The following is a 13,088-nucleotide window of genomic DNA, read 5'->3' as shown; positions in this document are numbered from 1 at the left end:
AGTTAAGGAATCGAGAATTTGAGATGTTGAGGAGGCAAGTGAGCTGAATCGGGACGCGCCCCTGCCTGAACTGGACCGCGGTTTCCCTGGCAACAGCTCTAACCTAACGTAACGTGCGTCCATTTAAAATCCGCGTAGGTACTTTCACACAGCGGCCAAACTGAGGTAAAAAAGACACGCTGCATACGAAGAAATGTATGTTAAGACAGGTTAATAGCGTCCAAAAACATCAAATTAAGTTGTTTTATAGAAGAAATATGGAGTTTGAAGCCACGGAGACAGTACGATCCACTCCGAGCCGACACGAGAAAAGTTTGGGTCTCCTTACGATGAAGTTTGTGAGTCTGCTACAAGAAGCGAAGGACGGCGTGTTGGACTTAAAAGTGGTCAGTGAAATAAAAAATGTAAAATGTTTTGAGTTTCATTCAAGGGTGTATTATCTTGGGCCTTCCTCTGAGCGACAGATGTGAACAAAGTGAAACAAAAGGCTGCGGGGTCAGGTGCAGTGATTTGGGCTGCAGGTGGATTAGCAGCCTCCATTAGCATAGCCCTTGTTGTTGATGATGGAAAAAATACAAAATATACAAAAAATGTCAGACTGGTCCATGTGGGACAGTCTAATTTACTAACCAAGCCAATAATAATAAAACGGTACATTAAAGCTAATTTGAAAACAGTTTAGTAATGTTAGCAAGGGTGTGCGGTGTGTGTTTACATGATTTTTCAAACTGTCATTTATAATAGAATCAAATAAACAATTTAATTATCAGATTTAATTTAATACTTTTTGGCCAGTCTGTTATTGTTGAAAGGAAAGTATGAAGCAAAAGGTTTCTAGATCTTTCTTGATTGTGATTGTTGTTTGACCGTAATGTTTAAGTGCGTATGCCAGGTTTTTGTCTTATTCTAATTTTGACTTGGTGGGATAATACCTGTTGTAAATGTAAATTATAGTTTTACACCGATTAAGAAGGAATTTGTGAAGAAAAGTTGAAAAATAGTTCTGCTTTAGAGATTCTACATTGAGGACATCACACTTGGTAGAATTCTGTCCAAAACGGGAGCACAATCTCACGCAAGAAACTAGTTTACTTTAAACATTCTTTTGACAAAATAATGGTGTTTTCTTATAGTTTTATTTGCCAAATAATCATTTATGTGTATATTAGAGTTTTGGCGTTCTGTACATGGTTGCTAATGTAGAAGTTATGGACCTTATTAGAATGATGTCATGATTCCACCAGGAAGTACAATTTGAAACATAAAAAATGGCCAACCAGGAACATTTAAACATTTTTGTTTAGCTAAATCTTCAATATAATGGTATTTACTGTGTTTATTTTATGTTATTTAATGTTTTAGTGAAATGAGTCGTCCAGCCTGTCATAGGCACTTTAACAGTGTTTATTTTTAGAGCTATAATTAAAAAGGGCAAAGTCATAATATGAATTAATAATTATTGTAATAATGAGTTTATAAAATGGAAATGCATGGTTCCTATGGGAGGTGCATACTGTTATACAGTATAAAATTACAGAACTCTGCTTTATTTGAAAATGCCATCCGTTTCACTACTGTAGTGCAGTCTCTGAGCTCATATTTTACTGCAAATCATGAGCCAAATTTACAAAAAACAGTGTATTAGCTTACCTGTGCTATTAAGCTGACCTCTTCTTCACCGCTCTTTTTTTCCAGCCTACCACAGAGTATTTACCAAGATGAATTGGCTACAGCCTTTTTAGATAAGCACTCACACAATGGCAAAGTTGATGCCCTCCGGTCTCCTCTTCCAATCTGTGCTTTTGCATCATCATAAATTAGCATTTTATTTCATCTGCAAACATTTCTATATTTTTTCTTGCATCAGTTCTATTTCAAGTTTTCTGTTTAGTCAGTCTTGTCAGTTGGATCAACCTGAGGTCATCGCACAACAAGGATAAACGTTATTAACTGAGCCTTGGGCCTCTCGAACAATGCATTTGTCAAGTGTGGATTTTGCAGCCACAGATTTCTTTGACTTTAATTGAGTGTCTTTGCTCAGTGGTTTTCCCTCTCTTGTTTCGCGCCAAAGCCTGGTAATGTTTACACAGCAGGTCTCTCCACCTCCTCCTTCTCTCCTTTGTATAACAGTGCTCTGCTGATCTGCTGTTTGTGCTGCTTAATTCACCAAATCCCTCATTTGTTTGCAATCCTCAAGTCCCTGCCTCCACACCTGCCTCCAGTGATCACAAAAGCGCCTTCGGCTCAAATCAGAGGAACTGGGATCTCTATTAAATGCTCTGTTCGATTTGATAATGTTATAATTTCAGGTGGAGGGCAGGGGCCCTCCATCTTCATGGGTTTCAGAATGATAAAAAAAAAAACAATAGCAGTTTCCATTGAGATTAACAATTAATGCGATATATAACATTGTTTGGATGGGAAAAAAGTCCTCAAAATGTTGCATGTAATAGAAGCCGTATAACCTTATGGGAGATTCTCTTGAACCTTCTTATTTTTTAGTAATTTGACCTGCAAACCTGGCATATTAATCTTATGGATTAAAGTCCATTCAGCCCACAGTAATAACTTCTTTTTGGTTGACCCCACTTTCTGAGGCTATAGTGAAAAATGTTTTTTTTTTTCCCTTTTTGTTTGTTTATACTGACAGAGCACACATTTTTGCCAGTTTTCACGAAGATACATCCAGTAATTACTGAGATATTAACTATAAACATGGTAATTAAATATGTAGTCTGACACATAAACGGCAAATTCCACCATTAGAATTCTGACCCGTCCTCCAGCTCCATTGTAAACTATAGCTTTTTTATAATCTCTTGTTCTTTAACAACACTTGTTTGTGTGATCGTGTGACAGGCTGCAGACTGTTTAGCTGTGAAGCAGAAGAGGAGGATCTATGACATTACAAACGTGCTGGAGGGAGTGGGGCTCATCGAGAAGAAGAACAAGAACATCATTCAGTGGAGGTCAGCTATGAACTTGTGTTGAATTTTTTTTTTTACTGACTTCAACAATAATAATTCTCACACTGTCACTCACAGCTTTATACTGCTTTATTTATTAACAAGATTAACCTTACAGCATAAGAATTCTGTTCCTTTTACATATTTGTTTGGAAATGTATTTAATAAGGCATTTTTATTTGTGAATTCGTAAAGGAAATGTAACGAAGTATGGGCAGGACTTTTTGATTTTGGAGAAAATATCAGCAATTTGCGACTGAAAGACTGAAATATGAACTCAAAACCTAATACAGTGATCCTGTGGTTTTCAGAGGACAGTCCTCTAAATAATTGCAGCCTTTGTGGTCTGATGATTGGGCCAACTCAATATTTGATTCTTCTGTGATTTATTGTGCAACCCTACTAGACGTCAACACAATAACCCCAAAAAGCATGTAAATTCAGCCTGTATGTTGTGTGTATCTGTTGTGTGTAGGGGTGAGAGCTGTCACAATCAGACCCCCGAGATGGTAGAACAGGTGAAGCTGCTGAAGTGTCAGGTCTCTGATCTGGAGGCTCAGGAGCTGGAGCTGGACCGACAGAAGGCCTGGATCGAGGAGAGCATCCAACAGCTCAGCAACGACCCCACTGTGGCCACATATCCTTTGCACAGGGCAACGTACTGTTACCCAAAATCAAGGCTCTCAAACTCAGTTAGAGCAGGGGACAAAGTTGTAAAATCAGTGTTGGTCGGGGGTCGCATATTATATAATGTATAATATATGACCACCAGGCATGCAGCCTCACACAGAATAAACTTGAATGCAATGTAGTCTGATATATTTTATAAGGGCCACATGATATGAGACAAAGAAATTTGGTAAGTATATGCTGTACGAATAAGTTAAGCAAAATTAGAACTTGTACCAAGACCAAATTGGGTTAAAGGAATACACAATAAGTAAATTGTGAATAAAATTTGCCATTTTTACATCTACTTTCAAAACTCTTGTTTCTTTTCATATGGAGAACTTTGTATTGTATTTTTATTTTTGTCATGTGGTGATATTGTAAATAATCAATAATATCTTTTACACATGGGACACAGGGCTACAGTTAAAGCACTTTGAAACTTTTAGACCTCTGCTGTGTCACTGCTAAGCTAAGTTCCTGACCAAGCCTAGCTCAAGATCTGGAGTTGGGTTTCCAGACTGCTTCTGATAGTTTGCCTGAGTAACACTGAAGGACAGGTCAAATACAGAGATCAGTGTAATAAGCTACAAATTGAATCTTACATTGGAATGAATGATCTGTTCAAAATGGTATAGTATCCTTCCCTCAAAACCTCTAAGATTTAACATAAAACTTCTGAATTTCTTGACCTTGTCTCTTGTACTGTTGCTCCTGTTTAGATTGCCTTTGTCTGCACTAAACCACTTTACAGTTTGTAATACGACTCCTAGTTATGCGTTACTGAGAATGATTACTGTAATTATTATCTTGAATGAAGAAACATAAGAGCCAGGCTAATCTCAGGCAGTTTTTCCAGTATTGTGAATGTGCAGTTTGCAGCAGGACCTTAACACGGGTTCACATATAAGTTTGTGACACATGAAGACATCTGTAACGCCTTTAGTGGAGACACTCTCCTCGCCGTCATGGCTCCTGCAGGAACACAGCTCGAAGTTCCTCTTCCCGAAATGGTTAGTCATTTTTGAAAATGCAACTGACTGTTAACTTGGTTTGGATTTATCACCTGCTTGTCTCAATGGAGATGGACACGTTTAATTTCATCCTGTATCAAATACTAGACAACCAGTTACTTCTCCATGGACACAAGCAAGTGGCAGATGTGTTGTATAGTGTATGTATGTACTCCTGAATATGTTTAAACCACATGCATGCTCTTATTTCTTTTCCAGAGTCTCAGTGGCCAGAAGAAGTACCAGGTGAATCTGTGCTCACACACGGCTCCCATTCAAGTGATGCTCATTAACAGAGACTGTGATGGCTCTGCTCCGGTGGTCTTCTCTGTGCCCCCCACAGACGAACTATGCCCCATGCCCACACCCCCCCACACCCCCGCCAGCCTGCAGCGCTTCCCCCTCTCCTCTCAGGCCTCCTTCTCCTACTGCAGCCAGGACTCTCTCTGTTCTGACCACCAGATGGCATTCACAGACCATGAAGAGGTGCTCACGCCCTCCTCCACTCCTCCGGACCTGCACATGGGTAAGTGCACTGCTCCCATGTCTGTGATGTTTGTATAAATGGACTATAAGCATAAAGAAGATAATGTTAAATTTAATGTAAAATTAATATTCATTCATATTAACCTTTTCTTAACCCTTAACCCAACTCTGGATGGAATACTCTCTCATCAGGTTTTCTTCTATTTATTACCTTTTACAAAATGTATTTTTGGGAACTTGCTTTCCCCCATTTTGAACTCTTATATCAGCTCAAAAAAAAAAACAAAAAAAAAAAACAAGACACAATATTTGCTTTTTTGTGTCAAAGCTTGATTGATTTTTAATCCTGGAGTGAAAATGAAACAAAAAACGCCTATATAATGCAGAAGGAATAGGGTCAGTGATAAGTGATGAAAAACAGGAACTAAAAAAAAAATTCAAGATTTTCCCATAAATGTATCCTGTGACTCATTGCTTCCGACTCAGATGGGTTGCCTGCCTTAACTTGTTCTGACTCTTGGATTTCTGTTCATAATTTACATGATGCTAAATCAAGCCACAAGTCAAAACTGAAAATATGTTCTCTGATACGTTTTAACCCCTGTTATTTTAATTTAGTTTAAGTTTTTGCAATGAAATATGATGAGTTTGAGAAATTCTACAGTATTTGTATTTGGTGAGATAAGCAGATTTATAACTGTCACATCAGCAGTTGTTTTTTTTTTGGGATCTGACTCATTTACAGTCTTATTCTTAGACCATTTTTTTTTTTTTTTTTTTTTTTTTTTATGAGTCAGCTTTGCAATTTTGCAATATTGGACAACACATAAATGCATACACTGATTTTGGAATGGTTTAACTGTGTAACTTTTTTGTAGGAGTCTACCACCTGCTTGTCTTTGTATAGATGCCATTGCTTTGTCTGAAATGTTCTCTAGCTTAGCACAGGAGAAAGGAGAAAAACAGGTGACTCCGACAAGCCAAATTACAGTTCATATCTGTATAAGAGTTCAATTACTGCAAGATGGAGAAGTTTTATACCATACATCATTCTAGACAAAGCAACATCTCCACGAAGACAAGCCTAAAAAGTTACACTGTGCACCTTTTTAAATTTGAAGAACATTTCGGTAGATATGTAGTGGTAAACCAGAGTAACTGCAAGAGGTTGGTTTGTGTAAGTAAATATGATGCAGAGAATACTGCTTAATAAAGCAGGTCATTAACAGTAGTATCTGTAAAAGTTTTAATGGTCCAAAGCGTCTGTGTATTCTTAGTTTCTCTTCTGTTGTTGACTGTGTCCTGTGCAGAGTGCCACAGTGATGCCTCCATGGGCCTGTCACAGAGGCACATGGACCTGGTGGGACCTGAGTTTCAGCCTGTGATGGACATGAGCAACTTACTGAAACTGAGTGGAGCCACGGACCACCTCAAGGACGAGCGCATGGGTACAACACTCGGGCCTAAAGAGCAGTGCATTCTGGGGCTTATCATGTCTAATCTCATGTTTGTGTCTGTTTTGTAGCAGCTGTGGATCTCATTGACGAACTAATGTCATCTGATGGTAAGGTCATGGTGTTTCTTTAGTTATATTTCTCTTAAAGCAACATTGTATAACTTTCTGGAGGTGTTGATTCCATGGAAATGGAAAGTTAACAAATATTCTCAGTGGAGATAAAGTTCATGCCATGCTTTGGAATGTCATAGGGGCATGGGGGATCACTTTAAGGATGGATGCTTTTTTTTTTTTTTTTCTCTCAGCAAAACAAAAACATCTAAAATGAATTAAACATGCTTTTATTTAGGTTTTTTTGGCTACAGGATACACAATGAGGGTTTAACAGAAATCATAGAAATGTAAAAGTATGTCCCCAAAATGTGTCCAATGTTTTTCTGTTGCAAAAGTTCAAAATTGGCATAGTTCATGTAAAATGTATTATAAACTTATGCAGTATTGTTAAATTGTTAACAATGTGTAAGTGCAGACTGAGCTTTTGGGGATTTTATCAGCTAAATAGTTTATCAAGAAATCACATTTAAGTCATAGAGGTGTATTCTTATCCTCCTGCTCTTATCTCTCTATACAAAGGTATGGACTACAGCTTTAATCTGGATGATCATGAGGGAGTATGTGACCTCTTTGACGTGCAGATCCTCAACTACTGAAGTACATCTGCTGAAGTAAAAGTACCACTACTACACTCTACTGAACTGCAAGTACTACTACTACTACTACTGCTCCCTGGTACTGTTGTCTTTGGGAAGCACTTTGGCCACTCAAACCTTAACCACTCTACTCAGGACAGAAAAGCTTAAAAGATACCTGTGACCCCAATTGGACCCTTTGAGATTTTATAGACTAAATTAAGCTTTTGTTGTTTCATTTGGATTGACAGCATTCCCAAGAGCAGCTTCTCTGTGCCGAGGTGAGCTCAGATTACTCTCCTGTCCTGCCGCACTTTGTCTTTTTTGTACTTGTTCCACTTTAGTTTTGTGGAAAAGACTGCTGTTTGATTTCTAGAGTTTATGAACAATGTTGTCCTTGAGTTAATATTGCAAGAATCTATGAATGTTCAGTATTGGCATTTTTAGTATTTAAATTAAAGTTCAGGGTATGACTCAAAATATTTTCATAATGCATTAATTGTATTCATATGAATAATATATTTGACATTCTACATTTATCTATGAGAAAAGGGACAAAATAAGTAAAACTGCCTTAAAGTTTTCATTTCTAAATTATTGCCACACTGCCATTTAGGCATCCTTTTTTTTTTTTTTTTTTTGTACTCAGTTGGGAATATCTTATTAATGTAAGAGAAATCATAAGTTTGTTCTCCTAGTTATGTGAAACTAATGCCGATGATTTACTGCCTGATTTGTAATTTGATAATTTAATTTAAATGTATAGTTTGAAAATGTTGGTGCCAAAAGGCCTGTTTTCCTATTTATGTTTTTTTTTATTGTACACGATTTTTTATGTTTGTTTTGTTTTGCACACTTTGCAGAGTTTTCTAATAAATATATTTGACTTGTAAATATTTGATCTGCTTGAGTCCTAATTATCTATTCAGCCCCAGGAGACGGTATGCCTTTGTGCCAAGCCAAGCCAAGTATGTTAACTGTCAATCATTTTTTCATCACTCCAAAACTTGTGCATTGAATAGCACTGATGCCATAGCAATGAAAACAAAACCTTCTGAAAGTGTTTTTGAAAGTGCTCAAAATCTCACAAATAAACAGGATGCTGATAACCACAATCAGTGAAGTTCCTAAGAGGGTATGCTTTGGAAAGGCAACAAGGAAAGAATTAACCCATACAGTTTGTTTCAGGTCAGTCAAAGGATGGTTTTCATGTGTGAAAAATTAGACCCATATGTTTGTTTACTCTTTTGCTTTTGCAGGTGGTACTGATTTATTAGTGAAGACTTCAAACTATGACCAGCATTTCCCACCACGAGTATAAAGTAGGTTTATTTCATTTTTCACAACATATTTACAAAGATGTGCTTGGAAAAAAAATGTACAAGTTTTTGTGCACTTTGTTGCAGTTCAGTTGCCTGGGATCCGAAATACATCTTGAATACTTGATTGTGATAAGATGTCACTCTGGACTTGCCAGCCAAACAGTTCAGTGGAAGCTGAGCCAGAATGCAGCCTCAAGGTTGGTGCTGTCACTCATCAAATGTTCATTTAGTAATTTATCTCTGTCATATACTCAAGGTAGTGTTCAGTTTGCTTTTTGCAGACTCAGAAACAAAATCTACAATCCCACATTCTTTTAGGCAAAGCATTAATTACTTGTCAGGATGTTCTTTAAACATGATTTACAATTATGTGTTCAGTTTGCAACACTTTACACAAAACCAAATACAGACCACAGTTGGTATTTCAGTCGTAGTTTTAACTTTCAAATGAATTCCACATTTTTGTTCCGCCTCAATACACACATGTGTTATCTGACCTTCAAACCTTTGAAAGACCAGCTGCTGTTTTAAAACTTACTTATTTAAGCCACATTTGTCTATACAAAAGTTAATATTTTGTATTAGTTAACTGGCATGACTACTTGGAAACCCCTCTAACAATAAGGTGAAGTGGGTCTCCATTTCCTCCAGTAGAAGACTTGCCTTGTTTACTTAAAAGAAATGAGCTGATGAATATGAATGAGAAAATAATATCTTTTAAGTCCAAACCAGCAGTGACATCCAAGCAGTAAGCAGCTGTGGGTGTTTGGTTGCGTAAAGTCTGGATAAAAGGCCAGTAAGGGCACTCACTAATCTAAACTGGACTAAACTGTGACTAAACCTGGAACTAGACCAGGATTATAACAAGATTTGTGTCTATATCCATGTCAGAACTAAACCTGGGATCAAACTAGGATCAAGCGATGTGGAAAACCACCCAAATGTACACTCTGAAGACACCAATACGTTGAGTAGTCAGCCAGTCTAGGAAACATTGAACCCTCAACCTCCACGCCACACTTTTTCCGCTCAAATAGAAAAGGAATCAGTTTGTTGCGACTGGCTGTGAGAGTTGAAGGACATCTCCACTTCCTCAGTCCTCTGGCGTCTGCTCCTGTTGTTTTTTCCGAATCGTTTTGCCGCTTTCATTAGGTTCTTTCTGAACGAGGATCCCACAAACGTGTAGAGGAGGGGGTTGATGCAGCAGTGAGTGAGCGCCAGGCTTTCTGTCACCTGAGATGCTCTGTCCATGACTTTACTGGTCTCGCAATGAATCACTATGGTGTAAATAGTGTCCATTGTTCTGTACACTTTTAGTATGTTGTAAGGCAGCTGGGTGATCACAAATACCGCTACTATTATCAAAAGAACACGAATTGCCTTCCACCTTTTACTCTTACTTTGAATTGGAAGTTTCCCAAGCATAAGTCCCACTTTGCAGTAACAAACCATCATGATTAAAAGCGGAATCAGAAATCCTAGAATGACTTCAAACATCTCAATAGTGGCTTTACCTGCTCTACCCATTGACGAGTACACTGCTATACAAAAACTACGATTCCCAGCATGCCTCACTTCAGAGAGCATCAAATCAGGAAAGCCCAGGAGGAAAGCACTCGCCCAGACTGCAATGCAAACTTTCCAGCAGTTTTTCCTATTGAAGTGTCTTAAGCATCCAGAGTTGTCACTACCTTGCATCTTTGTCAAAGCTAGATACCTGTCGATGCTAATGCAAGCTAATAATAGCATACAGCACGTAAAGTTCAATGTATAGCAGGAGGAAACGATTTTGCAAAGTGTTTCTCCTAGTATCCATCCTCGGGACGCATCGAAAGCCCAAAAAGGAAGAGTGGAGAGAAGCAACAGGTCGGCAACAGCTAAATGGGTCAAAAAGACATCTGCCATCGTTTTTAGGCGTTTGTAGTAAATGTAGACGGCCACCACCAAGGCGTTACCAGCCAGACCTATGATGAGACACAGGGAATAGACTACAGGGAGGAAGACCCCCGCGAATGAGCGCACATCAGATTTTTCACACAAAGAGGGGTAGTCATCGTAGCTGAAGTTGTAGGTGAAGTTTTCATGATAGTAAAACTCATCATCAAACTCCTCCATTTTGGATCTGTAAGAAGGAAAAGGATGAACAGGGATTTAAATTAAACTTTCGTTACTCCAGATTTACGCGCCATAGGAATTACATGTTTACTTTTGTATGGGAGTTACAAGCTAAAAAAACAGATGCAAAGACAACCATTACTGATGGGACACCAGGAGATGTGCCATTTGGTACCAGGCCCCAGAGGAAAATGGATATTTTATAAGGACTTTTACTATTTAATAGCCTACCACTACATCTATGTGTTTTACTCTGAAAATATAGTGCAAATAAACCTTGTAAATGGCAAACACTGCATGAGTATTAAGACATTGTTTTTAAGAACTAGGGTTAGGAGTTTTATGAGTTTTGCACTGTTTTTACAGACCCCACCCTCTTCTACAGGTTCCTGAAAAAATCTTATCTTTAGTACAAGTTCTTATGAGATAAAAGGCTAAAAACAATGAATTACACAATTACTTTTTTTGGCAGGTGCCACCGAGGATAATCTAAACCTTCTGGAGTACTCTCATATTGTATTTATAAATGCAATCATAGATTTTATGCAATACCACAACAAAATTATGTTGCCAGTTCTCTTTAAACTGTATTTTGCCATGGGGTTTATTGTCAGGAGTGATTTTAGTCAAATGTGAAAACTTCAGGAAGCTTGGAAAACAAATTAGCTTATTTTAAAATCTACCCAATTTCTCAGCAGTACTTTTGTGGACTTAACTGTTTGTCCTTGAGTCAATATTAAGACAGCTGTACACTTGAGGTTTAGCTCGTTCCAAACTTTTCTCTCTATAAACAATGTCTGCTTGTTTGGTTATTTTGAATTTAGATCAATGTCAACAACTGGCGTCGTCTAGTTGTTGTCTTCGTGTTTTAAATGTTGTTGTCAGATTGTGGATAAACTGTTTTGCCCCAAAAGCATTTCCTTGATGTAAGACTGGGATTAGGAGAGACCATTAAAAGGAGCCCCTCACAGTGACTTACTGTTTAGGCTGCTAATTACATCAAGCTGCACGTTTTTATCTTCTATAATACCAGGATAAATAAAGCCTTTATGCAGATAGTTTCTTTTTCTATCCATTGTCCGGATATTGTATGTACATTTTTTTTAGGTTGCATGTTTGTCACTTTAAACAAAACAAAAAAATTCTTTCAATCTATTCTTTCAGAATAAATCTATAGGTTCCACAAACAGCACTTATAAACCTATAAAAATACCAAATTCTTAAGACTTAATGCCTTGACTCATGACATGCACATTTGAATAAAAAGAAAAACTTTATTATTAAGTGCTTGGTTTAGTTTATTATTTATATACTGCATTGTATGGTATTAAGTTGGTTCATTTAAAACTGCACACTTCACTAGTTAAATTAGGGAAATGCTGCAGTACAAGCTTTTAGCAGGAATTGTTTGCAGGACAGTGCATATAGAAAATGTTATGAGTCTTACCGTTGGAGATTGCAGAAAAATGTGGCTCATGTGAGATCCAGAGCTCCTGGAAATGAAGACAGAGCAAGAAGTGTGGAAGGAGTGAGTCAGAGGGTGGAGGCAGAATACAAGAGTCAAACAAATCACAATGCAAGTTTAAAGAAAGGAGTTTTATTAGTCACCAGTCAATCAATACATCACTGACACTAACAATATAGTGGAAAGCATTGTGATATACAGTAGGTTTCAATTTCATATTTGTGCTTGAATGTAATATAATACATATAAACCCGCTCATTTTCAAATATGCACAATTTAGTGACGCCTAAATGCATTATCCTTTCAATACATGATTAAGAACAGAGTACCTGGTTCATAGTTTTAAAAAATACATAGTTATAAAAGGTACAATGTTAAAAATATATTCATCAATTCCATTTTGTCTCTTGCTTTTTCCTTAATCCGAATTCCTGTATCCTCCGTACTGTGTCTGTGAAAAGACAATTGCAATTTGTTATGGGATTCCTGCCTGTACACACTTTGTCTATACACAACAGTTGGTCCTTACTTGGTTTTACACCCTAATGGGTCCAAATTGTCGTGGGCGGATCCTTGTTGAAAAATACATTTGGTGTTGACTTGTTTTGTATAGATTTTGTTTACATATGTTTAAAAACACACACACAATTTCCACATATTTACCTTGGGCGCCTTTTTGGTGTGTTTTGTCCCGGCTTTTTTGGGGACTGAAAGAAAAAAAAAAAAAACACACACTCAATACATCACTCGCTACTTTTGCATGACCAGGTAAAGTATCAGATAAGTGGAAATAATGTCCCATTGTTGCATCAGAAAGAAATCAGATGTAATGTTTACATATTATTTCAATGCTCTGACATCTGTAAAAATTATAATAATAATAATACATTTTTGTTGTGCATATAAA

General features: G+C 37.4%; 2 protein-coding genes across 2 annotated transcripts; one reads left to right on the top strand and one right to left on the bottom strand.

The window, feature by feature from the left end:
• The first annotated feature begins 17 nt into the window (after window positions 1-17).
• e2f5 (E2F transcription factor 5) lies at window positions 18-8,173 on the top strand. Its single transcript, XM_055151872.1, has 8 exons — window positions 18-386; window positions 2,860-2,969; window positions 3,442-3,603; window positions 4,540-4,648; window positions 4,868-5,174; window positions 6,445-6,582; window positions 6,660-6,698; window positions 7,224-8,173. Exons 1-8 carry the CDS (start codon window positions 198-200, stop codon window positions 7,298-7,300), a joined length of 1,131 nt encoding a protein of 376 aa, XP_055007847.1. The 5' UTR covers window positions 18-197; the 3' UTR covers window positions 7,301-8,173.
• Window positions 8,174-8,592: 419 nt separating this feature from the next.
• ackr4a (atypical chemokine receptor 4a) lies at window positions 8,593-12,251 on the bottom strand. Its single transcript, XM_020929182.2, has 2 exons — window positions 12,164-12,251; window positions 8,593-10,723 (listed from the first exon to the last, which is right to left on the bottom strand). The coding sequence occupies exon 2, from the start codon at window positions 10,714-10,716 to the stop codon at window positions 9,631-9,633; it is 1,086 nt and encodes a 361-aa protein (XP_020784841.1). The 5' UTR covers window positions 10,717-10,723; window positions 12,164-12,251; the 3' UTR covers window positions 8,593-9,630.
• Between the last annotated feature and the right edge of the window lie 837 nt (window positions 12,252-13,088).

Source organism: Boleophthalmus pectinirostris, unplaced genomic scaffold, assembly GCF_026225935.1.
Source record: "Boleophthalmus pectinirostris isolate CB_2022bp ecotype Guang Dong unplaced genomic scaffold, ASM2622593v1 HiC_scaffold_16, whole genome shotgun sequence".
Classification (NCBI taxonomy): Eukaryota; Metazoa; Chordata; class Actinopteri; order Gobiiformes; family Gobiidae; genus Boleophthalmus; species Boleophthalmus pectinirostris.
The sequence above is the reverse complement of the archived record's forward strand: the minus strand, read 5'-3'. Positions and strand labels throughout refer to the sequence as shown.